General features: G+C 54.4%; 1 protein-coding gene across 2 annotated transcripts; it reads right to left on the reverse strand.

The window, feature by feature from the left end:
* Positions 1–124: 124 nt before the first annotated feature.
* Positions 125–12331, reverse strand: UBTF (upstream binding transcription factor). 2 transcript variants are annotated; one of them, XM_082371482.1, is made up of 21 exons: positions 12192–12331; positions 10920–11044; positions 9251–9426; positions 8601–8684; positions 8348–8503; positions 5877–5941; positions 5479–5599; positions 4992–5102; positions 4506–4639; positions 4218–4359; positions 3882–3923; positions 3637–3750; positions 3391–3546; positions 2886–3020; positions 2520–2630; positions 2017–2105; positions 1724–1913; positions 879–926; positions 702–773; positions 462–605; positions 125–373 (listed from the first exon to the last, which is right to left on the reverse strand). In XM_082371482.1, the coding sequence occupies exons 2-21, from the start codon at positions 10975–10977 to the stop codon at positions 248–250; spliced, it is 2274 nt and encodes a 757-aa protein (XP_082227608.1). In that variant the 5' UTR covers positions 10978–11044; positions 12192–12331; the 3' UTR covers positions 125–247. The 2 variants fall into 2 exon arrangements, with proteins under 2 accessions (XP_082227608.1, XP_082227609.1); XM_082371483.1 differs by lacking the exon at positions 4992–5102.
* Positions 12332–22989: the final 10658 nt, after the last annotated feature.

Raw genomic sequence — 22989 nt, forward strand, 5'->3', positions numbered from 1 at the left:
CAGTGGTGGCTCAGTCTGACGGTTGTGCTCCCTGGAGGGTCCCCCAGGGCTGATGTCTCTGAGGCCAAAGAGTTCTGGCCTGGGCGCCTCCAGTGCCTCCCCCCCACCGTATTTTGTTTTAAAAAAAAAAAAAAAAAAAAAAAAAAGGAAAGAAAGAAAGTGGGGGAGGCCAAGGGGCAGGGGACAGAACATGGGGGAGAAACAAAGGTGGTCAGTCGGGGAGGGGAGCCCCGGGTGGGGCTGAGCCTCAGTTGGAGTCAGAGTCCGAGGAGTCCCCCGAGGAGGAGGAGCTGGAGCTGCTGCCCTCGGACTCGTTGTCCTCATCCTCGTCATCGTCCTCGTCATCGTCCTCGTCGTCGTCGTCCTCCTCGTTCTGCGAGGCAAGGCATGTGCAGTCACCAGGTGGCCGTCCTGGCAGGGCCCCGCTCTCCCCTCCCACCGTGCCCCCCCCCCCATCCCACCTCATCCCCATCCTCGCTCTCATCCTCGCTGCTGGATTCGGAGGAGTCCCCGCCGTCCTCAGAGGAGTCCCCGTTCTCATCATCTTCCTCCTCCTCATCCTCCTCATCCTCATCTTCATCCTCTTCATCGTCATCCTCAGACTCCTGGGAGGGATGGAGGCACATCAGTGGTCCCTGCCACACCACTCCAGGCACCTCGGACCCCCGCTCCCGGTCCCCTTTCTGAGAGGGGCTCCTTACCGACTTAGACTGGAGGGTAGTCCGGCTGGACTTGGGGTTCGGGCCTCGCAGCTTGGTCATGCTCTTACGTTTCTGCAGGAGAGGACGGGGACGTGGGCAAAGGGAGCAGCCATGAGTTCCAAACATCCCCCCACAAGTTCCCTCCTTATCCCAACACCAGCCCGCTCCCAGACTCACATTAGAGATGTACTCTTTATATGCTGCACGGTCCTGGGGAGACAGACTCTGGGGGAGACAGAGAAGGAGGTGAGGGTTGGAACACGACCCAAACTACTGCTGACTGAGCATGCTGGCCAACTGCCAGGCAGTGGGCTGAGCACTGACTGCCATCCCACCTTCGCCCGTCCCAGTCTCCCCATACCTTGGGTCACTGCAGAGAACCCCAGGGCCCTGAGAACACAGCTCAGTGTTTCTGCTTAAGATGCCCTGAAGCCTTTCCTAAGCTACCCTGTCCTAAGACTGTTGGTTTTCATGTCTGTCCTGTTGCTCTACCCGAATGGAGGCTCCAGAGTCAGGGGCTTCCTCAACTCAGAGAAGCCCCACACGATGACTTCCATAGCCTGGCTGCATCACTCCTCCCCAGAAGCCAAGTCCAGAGCCACTGCCAACGCAGTCTGGGGCTCACCGAACTTCTCAAACACTTCAACCCTGCTAATTCCCTGGGTCCTTGGCCAACCTGCCTGGGTGGCTGGGGAGGACATCAGTGACTCTCCCCACTTTACAGATCTGACTGCTCAAGCAAGGCACAGAAAGGAAGCTCAGAGGCTAGGGGCTGAGCCAGAGTCTAGGAGAGGTCCCCCGGTCCCAGCTGGAGGGAGGAAAAGGCAGTCTGATTTGGGTTTTCCCACTCACTAGCTGTATGACCTTGGCTAAGTTACTTAACCTCTCTGAGCCTTGGTTTCCTTATCTTTGATAGTAATCATTACCCTGAAGGACTGCTGGGACACTGAATGAAACCAGGAATGCAGACCAGCCGGCACGATGCTTCCGTCTTCCTTCCTAGGGTCCCCCGGCCCTCTCACCTTGACCCAGAGGTCCAGGTGCACTTTGTACTGCTTCTGCTGCTCCTCGGCCTGCTTTTTGTAGTGCTCCTTCTGGTTCTGGGAGATGCGCTGCCAGCGGCTGCCAATCTCCACCATGCGCTCCTTCAGCGGCAGGTGGTTCAGCTGCCCGTTGGACAGAAGCTCCTGGGAGAACTTCTGGTAACCGTTCCTGGGAGGCGGGGGTGTTGCAGGGAAGGTCAGGAGACCAACCAAGCAGCCCTCCTGCCCTGACCCTCCCCATCCCTAGGGTGGACTCCAGCCCCCAGACTCACATGGGAGGCTTCTTGGGTTCTCCCTGGAACTTCATCTTCTTGGATGAGTTTGCAGCAGCCGGGGGTGCCCGCCTCTCACTCAGCTCTCTCTATGGGGACACCCGGAAAGGTCACACTCATCCTCCCGCCTGCCCCATGCCATCAGTCCTTAGCTGATTCTCCTTTTATGTGCCAGGAAGGAGGAGAAACTGAGGCACAGCCAGGGAGCAACTTCGTAGCAACTCACACCTGTGTCAGACAGGCACTGCCGACTGAAAGCGCTTTCATAATTGCACTCACACGACTAGTATCACTGCCGTCGTTTTAGTGATGCATCACTGAGGCTCACAGAAGGAAGTTAAGAGACTTACTTAGGGTCACACAACCCAAGCTGGGACTTCTGGCTCCAAGTCCCACGCAGTGAGGAAATGCCCACCCCGGAGGGTGCTCCTGAGTTTTAAGTGGAGAGAGGTGGCCCCAGCTCCATCCTGCCCCACCGTGCTAACCAGAAGCCCTCTTTCTACCTCATATCGCTTCTGGTCTTCGGCCGCCTTCTTAATCCACATTAGTTTCTCCTTCTTTTCCATGTTGTTCCAAGTCATCTCCATGGCTTTCAAGGCCTTCTCCCGGTCGTTCTGGGGACAGACAGGGGTGTCAGCTGTGGGAAGGGTCACCTAGGGCTGGAGCGGGTCTGCATGGGCGGTGGCAGAACAACCCCTTTCCTATGAAATTAATAATAAAGCAACTACTTTTCCAGAAAAAAAAAGAGAAAGAAAAAGAAAATGCAAAAATAAAGCAGAAAAACAACAACACACACACAAACCAAAAGAAAGAAAAAGAAAATAAAGAAAAAAAAACCCCAAAACAGCCCCTTTCCCACTGCCTGCCACCTTGAAGCGGGCCAGGTAGTCGCCGATGACACTCTGTTGCCAGATCTCCTCGGCTCTTTTGGGCGACTCTGGCAGCTTGCCTGGCTTCCTCTCTGACTGGGCCTTCAGTGCTGCCTCCCGGGCCTTGTACTTGGCCTGCGGAGGGGCGGCAGAGGCGTCAGCCTTCCGGCCACCCCCAGGGGGCGCACGTGGCTCGTCCAGCAGTTGAAGGCTCACCCCCGCCACCGGCAAGGGTGGGGCGAGCAGAGGCGTGGGCCGGTGCAGATGTCTCCTGCCAGGGGCTCAAGCTGCCCAGCGGCCCTGCTCCCCAGGGAGCCCCCAGCCCACAGCTGACCGCTTCCCGCCTTCCGGCTCGCTGGGTTCCCAGCCCCACCATCTGCGCCCAGGCACCCGTGCGGCTCACACCCCACACACACCTGGGGCAGGGTGAGGAAGTACAGCTAGCCCCCAGGGGAGAAGCAGCCCAGACTCTGCCCGGCAGCCCCTCGGGTCTGGCAAGCCTGACCTTTTTCTTCTCTGACAGGTCATTCCACATGCGGGCCAGCAGGCGGGTCAGCTCGCTCTCTGAAAGCTCAGGCCGCTCCTCCTGCAGCTGCCGCCGCTTTTCTTCCGAGAAGATGAACATGGCTGACACGGGCCTCTTGGGCTTCTCTGAGCCACCCTTGTAGATGTGCAAAGAGGGTCGGGATCCACGGGGTGCCCCGCCCCCGCCCCCCCCCCCAGGACCTGCTTGGTCGTGCCCCCTGCCCACCTTGCCCCCTTCCTGGGAGGGCTTCTTGGAGGCTGGGCTGGTGGCTTGCTTCTTGTTGATGTTCAACATCTTCTCCTCCCCCAGCACCCGCTGCTGCTCCTCCTCAGGCAGGCTCTGGGTGGGGGGAGAGGGCAGCACAGGGTTGAATGTCTGGTCCCCAGGCTGCTTCCTGGTTGTCTTAAGGGCGTTGCTCACCAATCCCCCGGCCTCCCTCTGCCCACTGTCCTCCCGAAAGGAACACTCACCTCTAGAAAACGGAGCAGTTCCACCTCATAATCCTTCTTTTTCTGGGAAAGGAAGGGGAGTCAGGGTCAGCATGGGGGCAGCCTCACTGGAGACCCTCCCATGCTCGGGGGACAAACAGTAGCCCTCAGCAGACCTTCCAGAGCCTGGACAGGGCCTAGTCTCCCTCCATAGATGGTAAGCGCGAGGCCCGAGAATCTGCCTGGATCAGCCCAGATGCTAAACCTAGTACAACACCATGTCTGAAGCAGGTGCCCAGGGGTCAGACCTCATGCGTCAAACCCCCGAGGTCCTCCAGGAGTCCTCCCTCTCCAGGGCTGGCTCCTGCCTCGGCTCACCTGGTCGCACTTCTTGTGGTACGCATCCTTCTCCTTCTGGGAGAGCAGCTTCCACTGCTGGCTGCACAGCACCATGCGCTCCGTGCTGGGCACGTCCTTCATGTTGGCCATCAGCTCTGCGCAGTACAGCGAGTAGCTGTTCCTGTCACGACCGGCAGCGAGGGAGGAGCGGCCCTGTGAGCGAGCTGGGAGGCCCAGGGCGGCAGCCCCCTCACCTGCAGAGCCTGGGCTGAGGCCCTCCCCCAGCCCGGCTCCCTAGCTGCCCCCCCGCCCCAGGGCAGCGCTCACGGAGGTGGCTTGGTGGGTCGCCCGTCAAACTTGTCCTTGAGCTGGCGTTCGGCCTTGGTGAGGGTGGACTTGGTGATGCCCTCCTCACTGATGTTGAGCTCGGGGTGCTTCTGGATATAGTCACGCATAATCTCCTGCAGGGTGAGGCGGGGGGGGGGGGGGGGATGGAGGGCAACGGGGTGTGGGGTTAGCCGGGGCCGGGGGGGTGGGGGAGAGCCGCTGGGAAGGGGAGGCAGGGAGCAAAGCTGGGGGGTGGCCGTGTGTCTGCTGTGTCACACGAGACGTGGTGCCCTGCCCTGCCCTAGCCTGAGATCTCATGGGGGGGGCGGGGCGGGGAAGGTAGGGGCAGAGGTGAGGGGCCCAGGAGGCCCCTCCCTCAGCGGTAGGATGGGGAGAGACTGCCTGCCGCAGAGTGCGGAGGCCGCAGAGTCAGAGGGCAGAGGCTCGTGAAGAGCCGGGCGGGGAGGAGCGCAGCGGAAGCCTAACCTCGTACTCCTTCCGCTGCTCCAGGGCCTTATGAATCCATTTCAGCCTCTTTTTGTCCGAGAGCTGAGACCACTGCTTCCCCAGGGAGTCCTTCACCTCCTTCGTAGTGGCCTGCAAACCAAAAGCCGTCAGACACACACAGGCAGCCAGGGGCAGGGGGGAGGGGAAGGGGAGGGGGACACAGAGGCCCCCGCCCCCTCAGGCCACAGGAGGTCACGAGAGTGTCCCCCACGGGCCAGGAGGGGAAGGCAGAGAGGCGGCGGGGAGGGGGGCGGGGCGGGGGTCCCGCCTGGGTGCAAGGGGACAGGCTCACACACGCACACATGCACACACTCGCACGCCAGCTGGCCCAGGCCCTGTCCATGCAGCCCACCCCTGGGGAGGGGCCTCCTCTCCTGCTCCCCTGCACCGTGCCCGGCCGACCTGGCGCGGCTCCCCCTTGCCACTACCGTGCGCCCTCCCTGCCACCCCTTGGCCGGACACTCACATCTGGCCGCACTTTGAGGTACACCTTCTTCTCGTGGGTGTACCACAGCTGCTGGGGGGTTTTGGGCTTCTCAGGGATGTCCGACTTCTTGGCATTCTGGATTAGGTCTGGGTGATCCTCCCTAGCCAGGGCACGGGGAGCAACGGTCAGCGGGGGGAGGGGGATCCTGCCAGGGCAGACCCAAGCTAGCTGCCCCACCCACCAAGGCTCCTTGGCCTATCAGCTGGGGCCTAGTGGGACAGCAGTTGCCTGCCGGTCCCTCCCCTTGAGCCTGAGCCACTAGGGTCTACAGGTGACCCATCCATCTTCCGTGCCTCAAGTGCCAGGGTCTGGTCATTGCTACCCTCTCCTGCCGCACCCAGCGCCCTGTGGCCCTCCTCTGGGCTCCACTGCCTTACCTGAATCGGGCGAGGTTTCGCTCAAACTCCTGTTTCTCCCTCTGGAAGTCCTGAATATATTTCATCTGGGGGGAGGAGGTGACGGGGTCATCCACAACCCAAGGCCTGAGCTACAAAACCCACTAAGTCCTCCTTGCTAGCTATTTTGCCTCCCAGTTGGTGATGTGTACAGAGAATGTCATGAGCACGAAAAGGGATGGCGGTCTGCCTTCCAGTGGGCTGGGGATGGGGGACTCAACCATAGCCCAGACAGTGGGAGCTACAGGGGTCTCCCAGAACACATCCTACATCCTATCCCCTCCCTTTAAGAAAGGGAAAGAGTCCCAGGAAGGGGACATGGCATTATCCAGTCACACAGTAAGCAGCGACAGGGCTGGGACTCCCCGCAACACTACCCCTCTGCCTTTCCCAAACGCCAGGACACTCCCAGTGAGAGTCAGAAGATGTAGGCCTTGCCCCTGTCGCGCTCTCCTCCTGTGTCTGTGGCAGCTAATACTAATCTGCCCCCTCAGAGGTGGCCCACAGGGCAAGTGGCAGGCTGAGTCCTGCTTCCAAAGGGAGATCGCAATGAAGGGAACCCAGAGTGAATCCTTGCAGCCCAAATCACATCTTAATAGATCTGTCTTCTGTATCTGGATTTTTTCCCCCCATCTGCTACCTTTGGGTCCCTGGCTGTCCTTGGCAATCCTGACATCATCCCCACCCCCACCCCCTTCCTCAGTCATTGCCACCTTCCCTACCTCTGATCCCTTCTTCCAGGCTCTTGGCTCTTTGGCTCCTTGAGCCCTCCCTCCCCCAGCCCCGTCATTCTCCTTTGCTGCTTGGCTTCCCTTCCTTCGCCTGCACCGGCTTCTATCAGCCTGGTCCTCCCTTCCCACCATCCCACCTCCATCCCGGTATCCTTCCTGCCTCTCCACACCCCTCACTCTGACTTCCTTTCCAACCTGTCTCTTTCCCTTCCTCATCTACATCTTGTCCTGGCTCCCACTCATTGTCCATCTTTCCTTTATCCCTCTTCTTCCCAGATTCACAAACGAGTTAGCACTGGAGGAGGCCAGGGGCTCAAGCTGATTGAGCCCAACCCCTGCCTCTCATCAGGCGCAAGAAGCGAGGCAGCTCCACTTCCCTCCGAGGTTCCCGCAGAAAACCGGGAGCAGAACCCAGCCTCCTCAGCCCCAGTCGCAGCCCTCCTCATACAAAACAGCAGCTTTTAGAGCCGGAAGGCACCACCCAGATCAGGCTCACTCTCCACACCTCAGATCAAGATCAGGCCCGAAGGACTGAAGTAACTTACCGAAGGGCACACGCACAGCGATTCAGTGGTAGCCAGGAGAACAGGCCCAAGGCCCGTGTCCCCTAGGCCGGCACTCTGTCCACTCTACCACGGAGTTTCTTCTATCCCTCCCTGAACCTGAGACCCTCTGCCTCTCCCTCCCACCCCGTGGAAATGTCTCGGTGTTATGTGTACAGTCAGTTCTGTGCCGGCCCCATCGCAGGGGTCAAGAATAGCTCCAGCGATTCATACTCCGGCTTGGCTCAAGCAGTAGTTGCAGACAGCCGGATCTACCCAGCCAAGCTAGCTCCTCTTCTGGGTACAGAACCAGGCCACGTGAGCCCGAAGCCAGGGTGCGCAGACCAGGAAGAGGGCTACTCCCAGTGCTGGTGCCCTCCCGAGAGCTGGCTGCCTGCAACTCTGTGTCCTCTCCCAGCAAATAAATGTGCCCTCTTGTCTCTCCTGGTGCCCCTTGCCAACATCTCTCCCTGGCTCCACCTCACCATGTAGCATCTCCTTTTGTGTCTCTCTCCCCACCCCATCTCACTCGTGTCCCAGCTGCAATGCTTTGCTGTCTATCTCTGCAAGGTACCGCATGATCTCACTGTGCTGTGTCCACCCCTGTCTGGGAGGCTGGGCAGCCCCTGCCCAAGGTTAACGGGCTTGAGGGTCTGGGAGAGCGTGAGGCCACGAGGGACAATGTGTGCAAGGGGAAGCCCGCCCACGTAACCTGTGGATGTGGCAGTGAGAAAAGCACTAGGCAGGGAGCCTGAGCACTAAACCGGAGTCCTGGGACACGATACCCTCCTGCACCCCAGTTCATTGCCCACAAAACCAGGATAACCCAGTCTCCCGGGGTTACCTCTACAAGCATCAAACGAGACCATGTGGGGAAATATCAGAAGTGAACAGCTCTGCAGGCCTAACAGTGAGGACGTGTGTGTGAAAGAACACTACGGGTTTTGCCTGCCTCAGTCAGGGTTACACCTGCAGCAGTGCCCACGCCTGAGAGTGTGTGGGCCTGGGAGAGGGTGATCGGGTGTGGCTGCCCAAGGCCCTACCCTGCTCAGCTGACCCACCCATGCCCCTGATGCCAGGTCCCTTGGTCTAAGCCCTCACCACCCCCGACAGATGACCTACACCATACCAGCTGCTCCCGGCCCCTTCCCTCCCTGCACCTTAGTCCCCCTCCCCCCACCTTCTTCTTCTCTGGCAGCTCTTTGTATTTCTTGGACAGAATCTTGGTCAGGTCCAGGTTGCTCATCTCGGGGTGGAGTTTTGCGTACTTGGCCCGCTTCTCCATGAAAAAGCGGAAATAAGGGGTCAGGGGCTTCTTTGGGAAGTCCGGGTGTTTCTGGAAGGAGGGACAAGGACATGGTCAAGGTGAGACACTGTCCGTTCTTTGGACCTTGCCTCTCCAAACCTTTGTGCTCCTTCTCCTGGAAACTCACCTTGAGTTTTTTGCCTTTGTAAGGATTTTTAACATGTTCCTGAGCATCGAGGATCAATTCTGTCAACGTACGGAACTTCCTCACCTGGAGGAAGAAGGGAGGTGAGTGGAAGGGGAAGTTCCAAAGAGGGGGACACCACCCAGGAACGAAGCCTTGTTTCCCAATTGGCCTTCTCTACTTTCCACTAGACTGAAGTTATCAAAGGAGGAGGGCAGGGGCTGACAGTGACACAACTCAGGCAGCCCTGACCCCCAGGCAGACGCCCAGGCACTGGTCTGTGCTTACTGCAGAGGCCCAGGCCGTCAGTACACAGCACAGGACAGCAACAAGGCGACCACCTGACCTCGAAATGGTTGTCCATGTCAGCACCTCATTCAATCCCCAGAACAGCTCAGGCAACAGATTCTCTAAGACGGTAAGTATTCAAGGCCACACAGCTAGAAAGTGGCAGAACTGAGAAGTCTTGGTCAGTGCTGTCAACCGTGCCACCTCCCGAAATGCACAAGGGCGACCACAAGAGCACCTTGCCTAGCCTCTTTCCTTCCTGTTTATAGATTTCTGTTCCATCTCCTCCACCAGGAAGGTTGAGGCAAGGGTAAGTGTAGATGTGTGTTTGAATGTGTCAGGAAGGGGGTGGGGGGATCCTTTACCTCGTTAGAAATCTCCACCCATTTGAGCTTGCACATGTCTCCAGAAAAGTCTTTAAATGCTACTTTTTCCCAGTCCATATGTGACTCGGTGGTTTTGAACTTGGAGCTGTCATTGGATGGAAGGTTGTTCTTCATGCATTCCAGCAAAGTCAGCATGTCTTCCTGGGACCAGCGGTCTGGGGAAGGGTAAGAAAAGCCATCATGCCTGGCTCATGCCAGCCCCCATCTGCTCCCCAGTCCTTAAGCACTCAACCCTTCCTTCCCAGAGCATCCCAGACCCTGATTATTTCCCATCTGAAGGCATACACAAGACATGGCCTGGCCTTAAGGAAAAGCCATGGCCATACAGATTAGAGCGGGGACTCCAGTCCAGACAGCATCAGGCCTAGAAAACCGGACTTGGACTCAAGTCTGGCTTACTTCAAAGCTATTATCATTTCTAACATGCCAGCCTGACATGGGTTACAATTTACTGTAGTGAAGTGGGGGGAAAGGAAGCTACAGTGATTTGGGACACTGTTGGAGAACAGCTAGCTTATCGGAGAAGGAAGGGAAGGAGGGAGGCAACACATCTAAACGTGAAGCTAAATTCAATCCAAGTTCTAGGTGGCTACCCTAAATGTGCAGACTGAGGAAGGGGTGTGGGCAGTAAGGAGAACCCATGCTGATGATGTTTCTCTCCAGCACAGCTAGAAACTAACATTAGAGGCATGAGTATTCCACCATCCTACCCCTCCTCTCAAAGAGGACCAAAGGAGAATTTGGGTAAAACAATGGTAGAACCATACAGGGCAGCTGTGAGGCAAGGCAGGCAGGGGGGCAAACGCTCCCAGGGCCCTGCTCCAGGGAGACACCGCCCCTCCGCCCCCTCCCCCAGAATTCTGAGTTGTCTTCTCAGTCCAACTCCCCATGGAGGCAAAAAACAGAGTCTGGACCAGCTATTTCCAGCCACTGAAAGGTAGCTCCAGTGAGGCCTCTCTGGAGGGTGGCTACCCTGAGCTAGGAGGACAGCTATCCAAGGCTAGGAGTCAAAAGGGCTCTTGTATTTACATCTGGTAACCTGGGCCAGGGTTTCCACAGATGGGTCACATGAACCCATAATCCTCTCTCCTCTCAGTGTCCCACAGGCATTGCCAGATGCTCAGATTCATCCTACCCCCTGCCACCCTACACACTGGATCCCCACTGGGTGGGGTAGGGTGTAGTTATTTATCTTTGAGACCTCAAGCCATCAAAACACCCTTTCTCTCCAACCTGCCTCACCAAAAACTGTCCTCTTAATAACAATAAAGAACCTGAAAAGCCTCCCCAATCCTTCTCATCTCCCCCTTCCTCCACATTCCTCATCTTCCCTCCCTTTCCAGGACACTGTTGGGGACACACTAGAGCTGACGGGGAACCCCAGAAGGAAGACTTGCATATGCCTCCTTCTCCCCCTCTGACGTGGGGGTAATGGAGTGTGAAAAATACAGTTTATAGGTTCAAGGCCAAATAATTTGGGTTTAGCCAAACCCCGAGTGTAAGGGATGTTTGACACTCAAGCCGCTCCCTCCCATATCATTTCAGAGAATGCAGACTGGAGAAAACCTTTAGAAGGGGAGTGGGCCTTGCAGACCTACGTGAGAAAAAAGGATTTAAGTTAAAGAGGCCTGAGGGTCGGGGCTCCTACCTTGGCCTTTGGGGGCGGCCATTTCCAGGTCTGTGGGGCAGTCGGCTTCTCCGTTCATTCTCCAGCCGTCCAGCCACCTCCTCGGTCGTGCTGGCCAGGCAAGCCGGGGTCAAAGCCACCTCACCCTTTAGAAGAGACACGAGTCCCCACTCAGGCGGGCTGAGAGGTGGGGGACTGTCTATCCCTCCCTCCCCCAAAGGGGAGGGGGACACAAGCCCACACTCTCAGAGACCCAGCCAAGACTCTAGGAGGCTTAATGAGTTGGTGGGGGTGGGAGTGCGCTCCTCCTCTACCTCCTAACTCCACCCCCCCCCGCCCCCCAGCCCCTACAGCCCCGCTCCTCGGCGTGCGCCCTCCCCTGCCCACGCGAGAGACTGCTCCCTGCTCCCGCGTGCAGCTATAGCACCCGCCCTCCGCCCTCCTTCCCCCACCCCGGCCAAAAAAAAAAAAAAAAAAACCACTCCTCCTCTTCTGTGCGCCCCGCCCCGGGGAGGCCCCAGGCTGGAGGGCGGGGGAGGAGGAAGGGCGGGTAAAGGGCGCGCGCGGCCGCGGAAGCGGGCACGCGCTGTAGTCTCCTCCTCCCGCTCCCCCCGATCGGTTCCCCCCGCCTCCGCAACCCGGCGGGGACCCGGACGCAGCGCAGCCGCCGCCGGCCCCGGAGCTCAGCGGCCGCACCGCCCCCGGGGACCGGATCCGGATTCCCGCCGCCCTCCCCCTCGGGCTCCCGACGCCGTCCCCGCCCGCCTGGGCGGGCGAGCAGCCGGAGAGAAGCGGCCTGGCCTGCCCCCCGCCCCCGAGCCACCCACCCCGGCCAGAGGCGCCGCCACCGCCCAGCCACCCCGACGCGCACGGAGGAGCCCGGCGCAGAGGCGCGACCACGGCGGGAACCGCCGCCTCCTCCCCCGAGCCTGCGGCCCAGCCCCGCCGGCGCCCCCGCCCCGGCCTCCGGGGAGCCGAGCCAAGGAGAGGGCGGGAGGACGGCGGCGGGAGGCGGGGGAGCAGCGCTCACCGGCCCCGCCGCCCCCTCCGGCGGCCGGAGAGAACTGCGCCTGCCGGCTCGGAGAAGCGCGGGCTCCTCCGCCTGCGGCCGGGGCTCGGCTCGGGCCTCGCTTCCTGCCCTCCCCTCCCCCGGTTCTCGGCGTCCTCTCCAGTGCCCTGGTCCTCTCTCGCCCAGTTCCCTGCCCGGAGGTCGCCCCGGGTCTCCCCCGGGTGTCCACCGCACCCACGGCTCGCGCCCCGACCCCGGCGCGCGTCCTCAGCCGCCTCGGTTACCCGGCGCAGCGCGGCCTCCGGACTTCCCGCTCCGGCGGCTCCCTCCCCGGCTCTGAGCGGCGGCGCCCTCCCCCGCTCGGCCGGGCACAGCCGCAGCTCCCTCCCGCGGCGGCAGCGGCTCCTCCTCCGGGCGCGGCGGCGGCGGCGGCGGCGCTGGGGCGGCGGCTGCTGCTGCTGCTGTGGCGGCGGCGGCTGTGGCTGCTGCCTGCTGCTCCTCGCGGCGAAAAGCACAAAGCACAGCGCCCTCCGCCTGCAGGCAGCCCGCCCGCCGCCCGCCCGCCGGCCCCGGCCTCAGCTCGCACACCCCCCGCCGCCGCCGCAGCCTCCGCCGCCGGAGCGGGGAGGAGGAGGGAGAAAGGAGGAGGAGCGGGAGGGGGGGCGGGAGAAGCGGGGCAGCGAGCGCGTCCTTCCCCGTAGAGCGCACACCGACCCCCGGGGAGCGAGCGCCAGCCCGCCCGCCTCGCCGGCTCCGCTCCCTCCCACAGCCTGCCCGGGCGGGCTCCGCGGGGGGCAGCTGGGAGGAGGGGCGGGAGCTGGGGGGACCCGGGCGGCCGAGGCGGAGGGAAGGAAGGAGGGGAGGGGGGTGGTGGTGGTGGTGGTGGTGGTAGTGGTGGTGGCGGCGGCGGCGGCGGCTGCCGCCGGGGAGGGGGGGGGGGCCGGGGCAGGGAGACACGCAGCCGCCCGGATGGCGGCGGGGCTCGGAGCCGAGGCAGGCGGGCGGGCGGGCGCCGAGAGCGACCTCGCCAGACCCGCGGGGGAACTAGCAGGCTCGGCCGGCGCGGGAGGGAGGGCGCGAGGTGCGGCCGCAGAGAGGGTGCCCGGAGGGCCCCCAGGCGGCCGTGGAGGCTCAGGGGTCGGCTGCAGCCCTGCTCCGGAGCTCTCTCCCCAGTCTTCCCAGCTCAGATTCGGGCTTCCACTCCAGCTCTCATACGCTCCCCTCGCCCGCCTCGCTGAGCGGGCGGTCCGCGCCCACCCTTATCCCCGGAGCGTAGCCACCGGCTCGGGGCGCACGCACGCCGATCGCGGCGCCAGGCTTCGGCGCCTGCCTCGCGGTCGCCTAGCTGCCAAGCAGCACACACGCGAAACTTTAAAAAAAATTATCCCTACAAAATATCCTTGCAAATTAAAATAAAAAAAGTCTCCTTTGCTCCTTAAACCCCGCAAACGGCGAGGGGGCGACGGGCTCCGGCGGAGGAGCCTCTCTGGGAGCTGGTTCAATCCAGCCCGGCATGGCTCCCCAGGCCTGCCCGGGCGCATGGAGATCGGCGCCGCCGCCACTCTCAGCAACCCCTCTCCCCCGAAATCGGCGGCGCCGGGGCTCACTTACCGAGCGTGTGAATGGGAGCGCGAGCCAGGGGCACCTTAGGGGTGCGGCGGGCCGAAGAGCCGAGCCGCAGCTCCGCCGCAGCCGACGCCGGGGCAGCAAGTCGCCAGACAAAGCCCGAGATGGCGAAGCGGAGCGACGGCTAATGGCGAGCCCCACGCGCCGCGCTCCGCCCGCCCCGCTCCGCCCGCCCGCCCGCCCGCCTCGGCGCAGCGCAGCGCCGCTCCGAGCGCTCGCCCGTCAGAGCCGCCTCGGCGCCGCCGCCGCCGCCTCGCGGGCCACCCGGGCCTCGCCTGGCCCCTCCGCCTCCTCCGGGCGGCTTAGCCTCACCCCTTCCCTCCCACCGCGCTGGGGGCTGCACGAAAATAAAAAAAAAAAAAAAGAAAAGGAAAAATGCTTTTTTTTTTTTTTTCCTTTGGTAGGGCGGGCGTGTTGAGACTTTCGGGTCTTTTTGCCCCCAGCTCGCACTCACCTGCGGAGCCGCCGGGAGGGCTGGGGGTGGGCGCGCGGGGCTGGAGCCGGCGAGCGCGGGTTGAAAGCTAGCCAAGCTCTGCAGCGCCCGACCCGGGCGTATACGCCGCCGCCAGTCCCCGCAGAGAAATCGTCCTCCTACCCCCGCCTCCATCGCTCTGCGTTTCTCTTCCAATCAGCCGATCGCTTGGCGGCTCCTCCATTCTCCGGCCAAGCCCGCTGCCTAGAGCGAGCTCCACTCCTCCATCTGCTCGCCCGGCTCCTCGCTCCCCTGCCGCGGCCGGCGAGACGACGTGGGGACGGAGGGGGATTTGCGAGGGAACCTGCGGCTTCCCGGTCCCATTGCTCCCTCCCCGCTGCCTCCTGCCTCCTGCCTCCTGCTTCTCTCCTGCGTCTTTCCAACTCTCCCCTGTCGCCACTGGTGTGTGTCTGAGTGTGTGCGCGCTTCTTTTTTTTTTTTTTTTTTTTTATTGCTCTTTGCTTTTGCAACCCTGGAGCCAAAGGGGGGGGGGATAGAAAGGGGGGGGTGTTACCAAAAAGAAAAAAAAAAAGCAAGCAAAAAGCTCTTAGGTTTGTAACACATTGGAAAACCGGGGGAGTACCCCGCCTCGTCCGATCTCGGTGCCCCGCGAGGGCCTTCCGGGTTTTAGAGCGAGCCTCTCGCTATTCTCAATAGGGTTTAGGGTCCGAGGAGTCCGAGCAAATAATTCTCCCCCTGGGCCGTAGCAAGGGGGTGTCAGGGTGAGAGTTGGGGGGCATTTCTCAAGAAGCAAAACCATCCCTCCCACCCTGGCTTCGGTAGCTGGGCCGGAGTCCGGGTTGAGAGCAAAAATCCCGGTTGGTTTAGGCGAAGAGGATTCCGGGGCGAAGTCGGAGCCGCGAGACCGCGCTTCGAGCATCTCCCCTTCGGTCTCTGCCTCCTGTCCCCTGCCTGCTCCCCGTTTAATTTTTTTTTTTTTTTTTTTTTTTTGCCCCCTCTCCTTTAATCTAATTTCTTCCAACTCCACCTTTGTTGTTAACCGGCGTCACGCCCGGACTAGCCAATCCCCGCCACGCAATCAGCTTGTCAAAAAGGCTCGGCCAGCCCTGGGAAAACAGGCCGCGGGCACTGACCCCCCCAACCCTATCCCCCGTCCCCCGCCCGGCGGCGGCGGCGGGGAGCCGCGAGGGGAGCCTTGCACCCCGGCCTCGCCGCCCGAGCCGCAGCAGGGCAGCCTCCTCGTAGATTTCCGCTCTCCACCATCCTGAGGGCCGGGGAGTTTAGGGCCTGGGCGGGGATCGAAAGGCCTGGGCGGGACCACCATCTACCCTCCCACTGCCGTCGGCTGTGGTTGTCTGTCTCTGCCTCTCCTCCTCCGAGGAAGGTTCATCTGGACGCAGGAAGCCAGAAGACAGTCTGAAGAACGCCTGCTTCCAATAGGCGAGCCTACGGTTTGGGCCATTGCTCCGGGGGCAGAGCCATTGCTCCCGGGTCCCGGAATGCCAGTCTACCACACCAACACTGCTACGGCCCACATCTCGGCCAGCTGGGTCACCGGCCCCTTTGGACTCTCCCCTGGCACACAGCCTTTTCCAGCCTCACACAACAGCCTCGCTGCTGCTGTAATTCCTCGTCTCCTGGGAGAAATGAGATTCCTTTCCCAGGACTTCCATAGCCCACATCTGCCACGTTTCACAAACAGGGAGGAAAATCCTGTCAAGATCTGGTGTGTCCGGATTTTTCAGTGGGTAGGGCATGTAGGAGGGGCCGATTTACCTTGATGCTAATGAAGCTTAAGCTTCAGGGCTCCTCATCGCAGGGCCTGTTCAAGGTCCTGTCCTTAATTTTGATTCATCATTTGGTATTATTTTTGAGTCTCCCCCTCCCCTCCAGTTGTACAAGTTTCAGCCCCACAAACCCAGCTCTGCCCTTGGAACCTACAGAGGGCATTTTGTGTAGGACCAAGACATCTCACACTGCACTTGGAGCCTGCAGGGACTGACTTTCTTGTTTTGACTGGGAAACAGCAAAGGGTTTGGAGTCAGAAGTCCCAGCTTCCGAGCTTCTCGGCTTCCCAACCTTCTTAACAGTGTGAGTTTGATTGAATCTCTTAACCTCATCTGGTCCCAGTTTCCTTGTCTATAAAATTAAACTAGCAATCCTATGTTCTCTGCTTTCCTCGCCAGGGGCTGGAGGGTCGAGTGAGATGATGTACGTAAAACTGTAAAATACTCCACAATGTCACTTGCGATGTTTACAATGAGACTTAGACCTCAAGAAAGTTCCAAGTCTTCCACACACAGATCTGGAGTCCAGGTGTCCTGGCTCCTGGACCTGAACTTCTTGGCTGGGCCAAGGGGCCTTTCGGTCAAGGGCTTTGGAATAAAACAGGATGAACATGAATCATAAGAATGATAATTATCATTATTATTTTTTTAATTAATTAATTTATTTTGGCTTCATTGGGTGTTCGTTGCTGTGCGTGGGGCTTTCTCTAGTTGCGGCGAGCGGGGGATACTCTTCGTTGCGTTGCACGGGCTTCTCATTGCAGTGGCTTCTCTTGTTGCGTGCAGAGCACAGGCTCTAGGCGCGCGGGCTTCAGTAGTTGTGGCATGCGGGCTCAGTAGTTGTGGCTCACGGGCTCTAGAGCACAGGCTCAGTAGTTGTGGCACACGGGCTTAGTTGCTCCGAGGCATGTGGGATCTTCCCAGACCGGGGCTCGAACCCGTGTCCCCTGCATTGGCAGGCAGATTCTTAACCACTGCGCCACCAGGGAAGCCCAAGAATGATAATTATTGATTTTTCATTTCTTGGGCAGCAAAAATCATAGCTGGCACTTTTCCCACTTGGAAACCAATTGGCTTGTTTTACATCTATTGTGTCTCTGGTGAGGTCAGGAGTCTAAGACTTGGGCTATGGGCCAGAGCATGAGGAAACCTACCCTTGGTCTTTTTTCTATGCCGCCTCTCCCAATTCATTCCCCCCTCCCTCCCAGTTTTCTGCCCTGTGCCTTGAAGCAGAGCCTCAGCATTCCACAACCCCAGCCAGGCTGGTGACAAGGCATAATCCTAGTTACTCATTCTCCACTTGGCCCCAGCCTTTCCTTGGGTTGCCAGTATCCCAGCACTAGCTCATATAAAACCCCTACTGTGCCTGGAATGCATTAACCAAAGTGTGGCACTTAAATTCCTAGTGTACATGGAGTAATTTTAGATGATGTACAGATGAATATATTGTTTTCAAAGTTATGTATTTTAATGTGTATTTGGAAATGCTTTTTCTTTTTTAAATTTAAGATAGTGACATAAACCTGCTTCTTTTTTGGGGGGGGAGCTACTGTCCCTCATTTATTTTTTTCTTTTTTATTGAGGTGTAACTTACAGATAATAAAGTGTACACATCTTAAGAGTACAGCTTGATGCATTTTTTACCTATGTATACATAGTATACATGTTACATATATGTATGTATATATATATACATATGTATACATATATATATAATGTAACTACCACCCTGATCAAGATATTGAATATTTCTAGCATTGAGCAAGCTCACTCAAAGTCAATATTCTCCTCCAAATGTCACCAGTATTCTGAGCTATTGCCAAAAGATAAGTTTAGCCTGTTTTTGGAGTTCATATACATGAAATCTTTCAGTATGTATTCTTTTACATCTAACCTCTTTCACTCAACATTATATCTAAGATTAATTTATGATGTTGCACGTAATAGTGGTTCATGCCTCTTCATTGCTATGTAGTATTCCACTGTATAAATATACCACAATTTATTCTTTCTACTTCTAATGGGCAAATGGGTTGTTTCCAGTTTTTGACTACTATGAATAAAACAGCTTCAAACCTTCTTGTGCCTATATTTTGGTGGATATATGCATTCATTCCTCCTGGGTGTATTTCTAGGAGTGGATTCCTATATCATAGGATATAAATATATTGGACATTATTAGATACTGCCAAGTAGTGTTGTCAGTGTTTTTGGATTTGGGTCATTCTAATAAGTGTGTAGTGATATCTCATTGTTTTAATTTGCAATTCCTTAATGGCATATGATGTTGGATATCTTCTCATATGCTTAGTTGCCATCTGTATATCTTTTTTGGTGAGATGTCTGTTCAGATCTTTTGCCCAGTTTTTCAATCAGGTTGTTTTCTTTTTTTTTGGCTTGCCATGCAGCATGTGGGACCTTAGTTCCCCGACCAGGGATTGAACTGCCAGGGAAGTCCTGAGTTTGTTTTCTTATTGTTGGATTTTAAGAGTTCTTTGTATATTTTGGCTAACAGTCCTTTATCAGAGGTGTCTTTTGCAAATATTTTCTCCCAGTTTGTGGCTTGTCTTCTCGTTCTCTTGACATTGTCTTTCTCAGAGCAGAAGTTTTTTATTTTAATAAATTCCAGTTTATCAGTGATGTCTTTCACGCCTTTGGTGTTGTATCTAAAAAGCCACCACCATACCCAAGGTCACCTAGGGTTTTTCCTGGGTATCTTCTGGGAGTTTTATAGTTTTGTGATTTAGATTTAGGTATATGATCCATTTGGGGTTAATTATTTTTGAAGGATATAAGATCTATATCTAGATTGATTTTTAAATTTTTTACATGTGGATGTCCAGTTGTTCCAGCAACTTTTTTTTTTTTTTTTTTTGGCCGTGCCACGCAGCTTGTGGGACCTTAGTTCCCCCGACCAGGCATTGAACCTGGGCCCACGGCAGAGAAGGTGCCCAGTCTTAACCACTGGACCACTAGGGAATTCCCCAGCACCATTTGTTGAAAAGACTATCTTTGCCACATTGTATTGCCTTTGCTCCTTTGTCGAACATCAGTTGATTATATGTATGTGAATCTATTTCTGGGCTCTCTATTATATTCCATTGATCTATTTGTCTGTTCTTTCACCCATACCACACTGTCTTGATTACTGTAGCTTTATACACATCTTGAAGTTGAGTAGTGTCATTCCTTGAACTTTGTTCTTCTCCTTCAATATTGTATTGCCTATTCTGGGTCTTTTGCCTCTCCACGTAAACTTTAGAATCAGTTTGTTGATATCCACAAAATAACTTGATGGAATTTTTAATGGGATTGCTTTGAATCTGTAGATCAAAATGACAAGAACTGATGTCTTTTTTTTTATTATTTTTTTTATTTTTGGCTGCATTGGGTCTCTGTTGCTACACGCGGGCTTTCTCTAGTTGCGGCGAGCGGTGCACGGGCTTCTCATTGCGGTGGCTTCTCTTGTTGCGGAGCATGGGCTCTAGGCGTGCGGGCTTCGGTAGTTGTGGCATGCGGGCTTAGTTGCTCCTTGGCATGTGGGATCTTCCTGGCCCAGGGATCGAACCCGTGTCCCCTGCATTGGCAGGCAGATTCTTAACCACTGTGCCACCGGGGAAGTCCAGAACTAATGTCTTGAAAATATTAAGTTTTCCTATTCATGAACATGGACATTTCTCCATTTATTTAGTTCTTCTTTGATATTTTTCATCAGAGTTTTGTAATGTTCCTCATATAGTTCTTATACATATTTTGTTAGATTTATACTTAAGTATTTCTTTTCTTTTCTTTTTTTTTTGAGTGCTAATGTAAATAACACTGTGTTTTTTATTTCAAATTCCTCTTGTTCATTGCTGATATATAGGAAAGCAATTGACATTTGTATATTATCCTTGTGTCCTGTAACCTTGCTATAATCATTTATTAATTCCAGGAGTGTTTTTGGGTTGATTCTTTCAGATTTTCTACATAGATGATTGCGTCATCTGCAAAAAAAGACAGCCTTATTTCTTTCCTCCTAATCTGTGTTTCTTTCTTCCTAATCTTTCCTTTTCTTTTCCTTTCTTTTCTCCTTATTGTATTAGCTAGGATTTCCAGTACAAGGTTGAAAAGCAGTGGTGAGAGAGAACATACCTACCTTGTTCCTGATCTTAGTGGGAAAGCATCAAATACTCACCATTAAGTATGTTAGCTGTACCTTGTTTGTTGATGTTCTTTATCAAATTGAGGAGCATACTCTATTCCTAGTATGCTGAGAGTTTTTATGATGAATGGGTATTGAATTTTGTCAAATGCTTTTTCTGCCTCGATTGATATAATCATGTGATTTTTCTTCTTTAGCCAGTTGATGTGCTGGATTACATTAATTGATTTTCAAATATTGAACCAGCTTTGCATATCTGGAATAAATCCTACTTGGTTGTGGTGTATAGTTCTTTTTATACGTTGTTGAATTTGATTAGCTAATATTTTGTTGAGAATTTTTGCATCTATATTCATGAGAGATATTGATCTGTAGTTTTTTTTTTTTCTTGTAATGTCTTTGGTTTTGGTATTAGGGTAATGCTGGACTCATAGAATTAGTTAGGAAGTACAGTTATCCCTTGGTAACCACAGGGGCTTGGTTCCAAGACCCCTGCAGATACCAAAATCCACAGATACTCAAGTCCCTTATATAAAATGACTTAGTATTTGCATATATCCTATGTACATCCTCCCATATACTTTAAATCACCTCTAGATTACTTATAATACCTAATACAATGTAGCCGCTATGTAAATAGTTGAAAATACAATGTAAATGCTACATAAATATTTGCCAGCACACAGCAAATTCAAGTTTTGGTTTTTGGAGCTTTCTGGAAAAAAATTTTTTGGAATATTTTCAAGCCACAGTTAGTTGAATCTGCAGATGTGGAACCTGAGGATACAAAGAGTTGACTGCTTCTATCTTCTGGAAGAGATTGTAGAGAATTGTTATAATTTCTTTCTTAAATGTTTGATAGAAATCACCAGTGACCCATCTGGGCCTGGTGCTTCTTGTTTTGGGAGGTTACTAATTATTGATTCAATTTCTTTAATAGATAAAGACCCATTCAGATTTCTTCTTGTGTGGATTTTGGCAGATTGTATCTTTTAAGGAATTGGTCCATTTCATCTAGGTTATCAAATTTGTAGGCATAGAGCTGTTTATAATATTTCTGTATTATCCTTTTAATGTATATGGGAGCTATAGTGATGTCCCCTCTTTCATTTCTGATATTAGCAATTTGTGTCTTCTCTCTTTTTCTTAGTTACCCTGGCTAGAAGCTTATCAATTTTGTTGATCTTTTCAAAGAACCCGCTTTTGGTTTTGTTGATTTTCTCTATTGATTTCCTGTTTTCAACTTCATTGATTTCAGCTCTGATTTTTATGATTTCTTTTCTTCTGTTTAATTTGCATTTAATTTGCTCTTTTTGTTCTTGTTTCCTAAAGTGGAAGTTTAGATTATTGATTTTAGATCTTTCTTCTTTCTGATACTATATGCACATGGTGATATAAATTTCCCTGCAAGCAATGTTTTTGCTACACCTTACAAATTTTGATAAGTTCTATTTTTGTTTTCATTTATTTCAAAATATTTTAAAATTTCTCTTGAAATTTCTTCTTTGACCCATGTGTTATTTAGAAGTGTGCTGCTTTATCTCCAAGTATTTTGGGATTTTCAAGCTATCTTTCTGTTGTTGACTTTTACTTTAATTCCATTGTGTTCTGAGGGTAGACATTGTATGATTTTGGGTTTTTTTAAATTATAAATTTATTTATTTATTTATTTGTTTATTTTTGGCTGCATTGGGCCTTCGTTGCTGTGCGAGGGCTTTTTCTAATTGTGGCGAGTGGGCGCTACTCTTTGTTGTGGTGTGCAGGCTTCTCTTGTTGCGGAGCATGGGCTCTAGGCGTGCAGGCTTCAGTAGTTGTGGCACACGGGCTCAGTAGTTGTGGCTCAAGGGCTCTAGAGCGCAGGCTTGGTAGTTGTGGCGCATGGGCTTAGTTGCTCCACGGCATGTGGGATCTTCCCGGACCAGGGGAGATCTTCCCATGTCCCCTGCATTGGCAGGCGGATTCTTAACCACTGAGCCACCAGGGAAGCCCCACTGTATGATTTCTAATCCTCTAAATTTGTTAAAGTGTGCTTTATGGCCCAGAATGTGGTATATCTTGGTAACTGTTCCACGTGTGTTTGAGAAGAATGTGTTGTTGGATGAGTAGTCTATAGATGTTAATCATTTACAGTTTATTCACAGTGCTGTCGAGTTCAACCATGTTCTTACTGATTTTCTGCCTGCTGGATCTGTCCATTTCTGATAGAGAGGTGTTAAAGTCTCCACTGTATGGGACTTCCCTGGTGGCGCAGTGGTTAAGATTCCGTGCTCCTAGTGCAGGGGGCCTGGGTTTGATCCCTGGTCAGAGAATTAGATCCCACATGCATGCCACAACTAAGAGTTTGCATGCCACAACTAAAGAGGCTGCGTGCTACAACTAAGGAGCTCTTGAGCCTCAACTAAGGAGCCCATGTGCAGCAACTAAGCAACCAGCGAGCCACAACTAAGACCTGGCACAACCAAAAAAAAAAGTCTCCAACTGTAATAGTGGAATCATCTATTTCTCCCTGCAGATCTATCAGTTTTTGCCTCATGTACTTTGACACTCTGTTGCTAGGCCCATACACATTAAGGATTGTTATGTCTTCTTGGAGTATTGACCTCTTCATCATTAAATAATGCCCTTTTAATCTCTGATTACTTTTCTTGCTCTGAAGTTGCCTTTGTCTGAAATTAATATATCTACCCCCACTTTTTTGGGGGGGGGCCGTACTGCATAGCTTGTGGAATCTCAGTTCCCCGACCAGGGATTGAACCCAGGGTACAGCAGTGAAAGCACTGAATCCTAACCACTAGACATCCAAGGAACTCCCTCCACTTTCTTTTGATTAGTGTTAGCATGGTATATCTTTCTCCATCCCTTTGCTGTGAATCTATATTTGTACTTATATTTAAAGTGGGTTTCTTGTAGATAATATATATTTGGGTCTTGTTTTTTGATCCACTCTGACTATCTTTGTCTTTTAATTGGTGTATTCATTTATTTGGCTGTGCCGAGTCTTATTTGCGGCACTGCAGCACGTGGGATCTTCATTGCAGCATGCGGGATCTTTTAGTTGTGGCATTGGGAATGCTGAGTCTTAGCCACTGGAC

The sequence above is a fragment of the Balaenoptera borealis genome, assembly GCF_965194805.1.
Source record: "Balaenoptera borealis genome assembly, chromosome: 20".
Lineage (NCBI taxonomy): Eukaryota > Metazoa > Chordata > Mammalia > Artiodactyla > Balaenopteridae > Balaenoptera > Balaenoptera borealis.

Bases quoted from the DNA above. Each gene is read 5' to 3' on its own strand.
- UBTF (XM_082371482.1), bottom strand. From the start codon at position 10,977: ATGAACGGAGAAGCCGACTGCCCCACAGACCTGGAAATGGCCGCCCCC. The intron at 8,504-8,600 runs GTGAGTTTCCAG...CCCTCCTTCCAG, and splicing joins ACAAAGGCAAAAAACTCAAG to AAACACCCGGACTTCCCAAA. The intron at 606-701 runs GTAAGGAGCCCC...CATCCCTCCCAG, and splicing joins CTACCCTCCAGTCTAAGTCG to GAGTCTGAGGATGACGATGA.